Source organism: Octopus bimaculoides, chromosome 3 (genome assembly GCF_001194135.2).
Source record: "Octopus bimaculoides isolate UCB-OBI-ISO-001 chromosome 3, ASM119413v2, whole genome shotgun sequence".
NCBI lineage: Eukaryota > Metazoa > Mollusca > Cephalopoda > Octopoda > Octopodidae > Octopus > Octopus bimaculoides.
Genome location: NC_068983.1, coordinates 3,489,556 through 3,498,330, shown reverse-complemented (window position 1 = coordinate 3,498,330; position 8,775 = coordinate 3,489,556). Strand labels below are relative to the sequence as shown.

Genomic DNA, 8,775 nt, shown 5'->3' with positions numbered 1-8,775 from the left:
ACACTTGCCCAAGGTGCCATGCAGTGGAAATGAACCCGGAACCATGTGGTTGGTAAGCAAGCTACTTACCACACAGCCACTCGAGAAAAATGAGAATTAAGTTTGTTAAATGATAATTAAGATTTCAATTAATAACAGGTTGTTAAACTTTAATATGTTATTACTTTGCAGTAAATTCAAGTGGGACAGACTTGCATTTTGGCTAAAATGATCGTTAAAGAGCAACATGGAGTGGCTGTGTGGTAAGTAGCTTGCTTACCAACCACATGAATCTGGGTTCATTCCCACTGCATGGCACCTTGGGCAAGTGTCTTCTACCATAGCCTCGGGCTGACCAAAGCCTTGTGAGTGGATTTGGAACACGGAAACTGAAAGAAGCCAGTCATATATATGTTTGTGTGTCTGTATTTGTCCCCCCAACATCGCTTGACAACCGATAGCAGTGTGTTTACGCCCCCCGTAACTTGGTGGTTCGGCAAAAGGGACGATAGAATAAGTACTAGGCTTCCAAAGAATAAGTCCTGGGGTCGATTTGCTCGATCAAAGGCGGTGCTCCAGCATGGCCACAGTCAAATGACTGAAACAAGTAAAAAGAGAGCAAAAAAAAAAAAAAAAGAGCAACATGTTCCGAATAAAAGGAGAAAAACATTTAGTTCCTACTTTGTGCTCCTGAGCAGTTTCAAGAAATAAAACATGATTAATTTCATAAATACATAACTGAGATAATTTAAATGAATTCTAATTATTACTAATTTACATAAACATAATTCTCAAATAAATTTAACTCAAATTAATTAATTATGTATTGCAGTTACGTAATTATGGAATTAATGATGTTTATCCTGGAGCTTTTCTTCTTTTATTCAATGTATAAAATTATCCTCATTTAATATCCATTTTCCATGCCAGAATTGAAAATGGATATTAAATGATGTTGGTAAATATAAAAATAAAGATAAAAAGTTGAAAACTAAAAGGAAACATAAAACATAAAATATTAACACAATTATTTGTTAATTGATAAGGAAATTTTAAGAACAAAATAATGTTTTTAATTTAGCATCATAATTATAAACGAATGAGACAAGATAAAACTAATTTATTTTTGCATAAGAATTGAAATATTCCAAGCAAACTCTTTTATATTTTTGATGATATTCTCTGTCTTTTTGTTTCAATAAATTTTGAAAATAATGAGGAATTTAGTCAAATAACTGTCATTATTAATCTGGTGTTTGGAACGAATTAACATGGAACTTTAATGAAAGGCTTTAATTTAAATAATTTTCAAACAGAAATCTGTAGAAATCGGAGCTGTCTTCATTGTGTTGGTATTGGAACGGTAACAGAGTTTCAAATTCTGATGAAACAGCTGAAACTAAGGAAACCAGCAATGGTTTATGTAAACAAAGAAAATTGGTTTCAAATTTTGGAACCAGGCCAGCAATTCAAGGTGGTGGAAGTCTATTACATCAACCCCAGTGTTTAACTGGTACTTATTGTAATGACCTTAAAAGGATGAAAGGCAAAGCTGACCTCAGTGGAATTTGAACTCAGCATATAAAGATGGACAAAAAGTCGTCAAACATTTTGCCTGGAATGTTAACGATACAGTCAACTGACCACCAGAACAGCAAGAATATTTACAGACAAAAACTGGTAAAGTGGAATCAATTTTGTTGTTATTTTAATATAAGAATCTCATAAAGGTTAAAGAATGTTTATTACTCACGTTCATTACAACCAACTCCCGTCCAGCCTGGAGAACAAATACACTCTCCAGTCTCTGGGTCACATTCGGCACTGTTCTGACAGATGCATTTGCTGCGGCATTTTACACCATAAGTTCCCGGGGCACACACTAAAAACACGGACAAAAAAGGAAAGTAAGGGATTAGAATTCAGGGTTTATTATTTGGTTAGTATTTCTCTTAATCTTCTCTTGTTTGTAACTGTATGGTTTCAGGTTCAGTCCCACTCTACAGCATCTTGGCTGTCTTACACTATAGCCTGAGGTCAATCAATACCATGTGAGGGAATTTGGTAGATGGAAATTGCAGGAAGCCTCTCTGTGTGTGTATGTTTGTATTAACTGCCAAGTTTTTTTTTATCCATATATTTTGGCTTTTCCAGGTGTCTTAGGAGTCAAAATAATATAAAGTATTTAAATTTTTTTCATATGTGAATTATTTTGGAAATTATGATAAATTTTTCAAAACGTCCCAAATGGGGATTGCTGAAAAGCAAGCATATTTATCCTTTTCTATTCAATTGCAATAATAAACATTTTAGTTATTTTGAAACTATAGTATCAAATGCAAATGTGTATGAAATATCAAGGAATGATATAATAGATGGGAAATGCAGAAAGAAAAACGTTTTCAAAAGAGTCAATATTTTTGTAGTCCAAAAATTGCGATTTATGACTTAAAATGTCATCAAGAATTATCCAGAACTAATAATGACAAACTTTAATTATTGAATATTGTTAAACACGCCTCTGCAAATGCAATGTAAATAAGCAATTCACTTTAAATACAAGGAACAATCGGGAGTGAGACTGTTTTTAGCAGATCCCCAAATGGGTTAAGATTTCTCTTGGACTTCCCATCAAGAATTCTCTGCCAACCAAAACTCAAAGAATTATCAAGTATCTTACTTCTGTCACAGACTTGTCCAACCCAACCTGGTTGGCAAATACAGGAACCATTTGTTGCAATACAGGTTGCATTGTTCTCACATCTGCACCTTTCCAGACATTTCTCTCCATATCTGTTGCGAGGACATTCTGAAACGAATACAACAACAACAATAATAACAACTGAACGATAAGGATAAATGGTTTCAAATGCTGACCCAATGTAAGCAATTTTAAGGAGAGGGGTTAGTCAATTACATTGACCCCATCCCACTACTTTACAGGTATTTATTTAATCTGCCTGACTGGCTCTTGTGCCGGTGGCATGTAAAAAGCTCCATCCAAACGTGGTCGATGCCAGTGCTCCCTGACTGGCCCCATGCTGGTAGCACATAAAAAGCACCCACTACACTCTCAGAGTGGTTGGCATTAGGAAGGGCATCTAGCTATAGAAACTTCACCAGAACAAATTGGAGCCTGGTGTAGCCTCCTGGCTTGCTAGTCCTCAGTCAAGTCGTCCAACCCATGCCAGCATGGAAAGTGGAAGGAGCAGGGAGTAACATGGAGGGTGTGTGGGTTTGTGCCAGTTGAGAGATTCAAGTTAGGGAGGGGAGGGTTATAGTTACCATTTATGACGTATCAAATTCTTGTAATCTGAAAGAAGATGTTTGAAAGAAAGAATTAAGTGTTCGCTTTGAAGGTAAGAACTAACCTTGTTCACACGAGAGACCGAACCAGCCAGGTCGACATATACATTCTCCTGTAGCAGGGTCGCAGGAAGCACCGTTTTGACATTCACAGACATTAAGGCAATTTATACCCCAACGTCCTTGTTTGCATTCTGTAAGAACAGATCAAGAAAAAAAAACAGTTTCACAGAAAGAACAATTTGTCACATTAAAATGGGAAAATAAAATCCACAAAGGGTTCACAAAAATGAAACCCATAAAACAATGAGGACCACAGAGCACAATACAATGTGAGGTTGCATAAATAAAAGCACGTAAACAGTAAAAACAATTATATAAATCCTAACAATAAAAAATTTCCTAAAAGAGGGAGACTTGTGGAAACCCCACAAAACTATAGTCCCCTGATCACTAGAGCAACTGCCCTTTCCACATTGTTTTCCTTCAATTTACGGTTGCATACTTAGAGTAGGACCATTCTTGTTAAATTCGCCCACCTCCCAACAAAATTGCTGGGAGGTAACACTTCCCTCTTTACCTTCACCTATCTTTTTAAGTGAAACATGAAAAACTTGATGAGGACTTGGCCAAAGAGGAAAGTATAGTAATGATGTGTTTAAATGATTACATGAATGGACATATGAGTGTTACAAAGTGCTGTATTGAAATTATTATGAAAAATATTAAAGTTCTAAGAAGAGAAACATGTTACAGCAATGTTTCATTGAATTGTGGCACTTCTAAAGATGTCACCCTTCAACTAACTTTTGACCAAAAGTGTGGTCGATTTAGCAGGGCTTCTGTTGGTCCCTGTTGTCCTACATGTATGGGCAAGTTTGGGAAAGATTTCTTTAGGAAGACTGACAGCTGACCATGCATGCAAGTCTCCCCTTTCTGTGCTACTGGGGGTGGGGGAGGGTTATCCAAGGGAAAGGCTGCCAACTTCAGTTCATACTGCTTAGCACCCAGTGTCGTAGATGTTGACATCAGAACTCAACGAGTTGGAACAGGCACCACATGGCACTTGCTCCAACCTTTCAACAGTTCCACCGATAAAGCGCCTTGCTTAAGAACACAATGCACTGCCCTATTCAAGAACTGGACCCACAACTACATGATGTTTGAGCCCGACACCCAAGCCAATAGGTCACCTGCCTTCACCTCCACTTCAAGCTATGTTTTTCCAAAAGCCATTTACATGATTCAGTTGAAACTGTCCCAAAGTATGATCCAAGACTAGGTATTGAACTCCCATTGTCAACAACTTGCCATCGTTTATCAATCAAACTGACCAATGGAGAGAATGTGAGGGGTCAGAGTGAATATATATTGGTTATTGATGAGAAATCTAAATACAGTAAACATACCTTGTAGACAATGTCTGCCATGGTGTCCGGCTTCACAGAGACATGCCCCAGTCTCAGGATTACAGCCACTGTTGCCACATTCACATTGTTTCAAACAATTCCGTCCATATTTTCCTCGTTCACAGACTGAAAAATAGAAAGAAGAAATGGTAAGAAGTTCTGATCAACATTAGAAGACTTCAGATGCATGACACAGGTTATGCTGTTGGATAGATCTAACGTTGCCACAAGAGAGGAGAGTTAGTGATGTTTTGAATATAAATATATCTTACCCACACACGTCAAAGTCACTAGCCCCTATTCACACACACCATTCTCACATACATACACACACACGTGCACCTTCATGTGGGATCACCATCACTTTATTATCTCCCTTCGTTCGAACCTCTTCTTTCAAACTTTTTTTTCTAATCAGTCGCCATGCTTGACCACTAAATCTATAGACTTTCTTTCATTCTCTCTGTTTATTTTCACTTATTCCTTTCTGTTGAAGAGCATAGGCTCAAACACAAACGGCTTCTTCATTTTCCTGAGTGTCAGACTAATACATCTGCTTGTTGTTCATACACCTGTCTTCATCTTTTGTTTTTCTATAAGTTCCAACTATCTATCTATCTATCTATATATATATATATATATATACATACATCATCATCGTTTAATATCTGCCTTTCATGCTGGCATAGGTGGGATGGTTTGACATAGAGTAAAAGAGTTACAGGGGACATAAACACACCAAGACCAGTTATCAAGCAGTGGTATGGGACAAACACAGACACAAAAACACACAAGCATAAATACATATATATATATATATATCAATACATGATGGGCTTCTTACAGTTTCCATCTACCCAATCCACTTGCAAGGCTTTGGTTGGCCTGAGGCTATAGTAGAAGACACTTGCCTAAGGTGCCACGCAGTAGGACTGAACCTGGAACCATGAGGTTGGGGAGTAGATTGGGAACAGTTAACAACACCATCAAATCCACAAAAACTAACAAGACTCACCTTTCTGGCACCTGAACCCTGTCCGACCTGCTGGACAGTTCCATTTACATTCTCCACCAACATGGTCACAAGTTGTCTCTTTCGGACAATTACATGTTCCTTGGCATTTAATGCCATATCTATTTGCTGGACATTTTTGGTTACAACTGATTCCTTGGTATCCAGCAAGACATATACATTTACCATTCTGAAAAACAAAAGAATTTAAATATCGATTATTTTTTTCTTTTCATGTCTGTGACATTATTTACGAGTTGATGACGTATCATGAAAAATGACGGCTAATTGTAGTATTTTATATATAAATAAGGTACAAAATAAAGTACATAATAATCAGAGATACAAACCTTCACACACTTCCCTTGTACACGCAAACACATACACACATATACTCACACACTCACACAGAGTTGAAATGCTGTTTGATTTTTCCTTTCAGCGTTGAATGCTCCCCACCCGACTTCCATTGTGCACACATACACACATACTTCCCTTTTACATACAAACACATATACTCACATAGAGTTGAAACGCTGATTCTTTTTCACCCCTTCCTTCCTTATTCATCTATCACCCCTTCCTTCCTTATTCATCCATCACCCCTTCCTTTCACTTATTGCTATTACTTTCTCTCACTCCCTCTCAGTCAGGGCTATTACTCTCACTACTTCTCCTTCACTGAATTACTATTTTCTCTCCTGGAGGGAATCTGTTTTTGCTTGAGGAAAATAACAGCACTGATTTATTTCACAAATAACTAATCAGATATGTAATTAAAGCCCCATCATGTTAATTAAAATATTTCATTAAATATCATTACATAATATGACATAGTGAAATATTTTAGCAAGAATATTTTCATTAGGAAATTTGATGGACGAATTTGTCTGTGAATCCCTTTTGTCTTTACGTAAACTTTTCTACGAATGTAATTGTTTTGATTTCAGTCACTGTTTTCACCACCATTACAGCTACTGCCATTGCTATCATCATCATCATCATCATCTATGCTTGCATGGTTTGGACAGTTTGATAAGAAACTGACAGGTTCAAAGATTGCAACATCCTCCAGTGCCTGCTTTGACAGGATCCCTACAGCTGGATGTGCTTCCGAACCCCAACCACTTTACAAGGGGTGTACAAGATGATGTTTTTTCCTGGGCAGCAACAGGAAAAAATGAAATCTGCATTCAGCTTGCCTGACAAAGATCCCCTTTTTAACTGAGGGATGTTACAGCAGAAAGGGAGTCAGCTTTTTTCGAGGCGATTTGGGGTTAAGTTATGAAAGAAGGGGCCACGATAGATTTCTTTGTATAGAAGAGCTATATGGTTACTCACATTACAGTGCAACTAAAATGTACCGAAAATTTATTGAAAATATTTTAAAAACAGCCCTTTATTTAATATCAGTACTGGGATATTTAACTCTTGAAATGGGTTTTCAAGCACAAACATTTTGAGGAAAAATATTCAAGTATATATTAGCCCTTGAGGATCATCTAAGAGTACTGGTTGTTTTTGCGTAGCAGACAAATATGAGAGTCATAGGAATATGGATAAAGAATAAATATGAATTAAGGCAGTGAGCCGGCAGAAATGCTAGGACACAGGGCAAAATGCTTAGAGGTATTTTGTGTACAGTTACGTTCAGAGTTCAAATTCTGCCGTGGTCGACTTTGCCTTTCATCCTTTCGGGGTCGATAAATTAAGTACCAGTTACGCACTGAGGTCGATGTAATCAACTTAATCCTTTTGTCTGTCCTTGTTTGTCCCCTCTATGTTTAGTTCCTTGTGGGCAATAAAGAAATAAGAAATATGAATAAAGAATTACATAAAACAGGAAATAAAATTATTCATTCCAGTTTTTATGTGACAATACAAAAGCAAATTCCATATAAAGAACATAGGATGTGGTGCCATGTAGAAGGAAGTTCATCTGTAAATAAAATTAATGGTTTTATACCATTTCAATGTTCTATAAGCCTGGTGTGTGCAAAAAGATATTAGTTCAGAATGTTTATTTTAGTAATTACTAAACAGAGAAAATTCCATATTCAAAGAAAAATAAGGAAATCTAAAGACTGTACTTACTTTAGGATCACATCCTGAACTATGTTTCTGGTTACAAGCACATTCTTGAATACAGTTGCGACCCCAGGAGAAGTCTGGACACTTCCGATTACACAACGGACCAAACATTCCTGGTTCGCATTCACAGTTACCTAACATACGATTACAGTAACCTTCTGGACACTGCTGGGGGCACCTCTTGTTACAGTCCTCACCATAGTAACCAGGTGAGCAACCAATTTCACAGCTTACACCTTTAATACCTGGTGGACATGTACATTCACCCGTTTCTGGGTTGCAAGTCCCTCCGTTTTGACAAGTACACAGTCTGTTGCAGTCAATACCAAATGTACCCTAAGAAAAAAGGATTTATAAATGAATTGGGTTAAAAATATAATTGGGAATATATGCACACACACACACACACACACACACACACTCAAGCACACATATATACTCATATATACATACATATATTTATTCTATAGGCTTCTCATAAACTTTATATAAGGACTAGAGGGATCATGCTAAACCTGGAAGTATCTGCAAGTTTGTTAAATACAGACGTATCTAATTTTAATGAATTGTTTCACAATTGAAGTTCCGGCATCTGGCAATTGACTTGGTAAACACCCACAAAAATTATTAACCATTGTGCTAACAACCACCATGAGCACCTTTTTGAGGTCCATGTGTCTAACACATGTGGGCATGGCTACACAGTCAGAAAGCAGCATAGTACTCCCTCTCTCTTTTGGCAATAATCTAGTTTCATATCTCAGTACTGGACCCAACTAAATCCCGTTCCAGTAAGGTCAGTGTTTGACGTTGTTCTCCCAGATTTTATTTACAGCTTGGTCTGTAAGGGCAGGAGTGATTCAGTGCCCTACAGAACACAAAGCCACTGAAATGAGTATTTGAGTATTTGAATTCTTTTTATCCTTAATTAGTAAACTGTCATGACTGTGAGGTTGCTATAGCAACGATGGTCTCTGA

At 37.2% G+C, this 8,775-nt stretch overlaps 1 protein-coding gene across 3 annotated transcripts in view; it reads right to left on the bottom strand.

The window, feature by feature from the left end:
* The window catches only part of LOC106867633 (multiple epidermal growth factor-like domains protein 6), a 109,433-nt gene that overhangs the window by 42,946 nt on the left and 57,712 nt on the right, over positions 1–8,775 (bottom strand). For all 3 annotated transcript variants that reach the window (XM_014912557.2, XM_014912558.2, XM_014912559.2), the window contains 6 exons: positions 7,801–8,133; positions 5,710–5,896; positions 4,695–4,820; positions 3,351–3,479; positions 2,660–2,788; positions 1,733–1,861 (listed from right to left, as the gene is read on the bottom strand). In XM_014912557.2, coding sequence (XP_014768043.1) covers positions 1,733–1,861; positions 2,660–2,788; positions 3,351–3,479; positions 4,695–4,820; positions 5,710–5,896; positions 7,801–8,133 — 1,033 coding nt within the window. The remainder of the gene's footprint in view (positions 1–1,732; positions 1,862–2,659; positions 2,789–3,350; positions 3,480–4,694; positions 4,821–5,709; positions 5,897–7,800; positions 8,134–8,775) is intronic.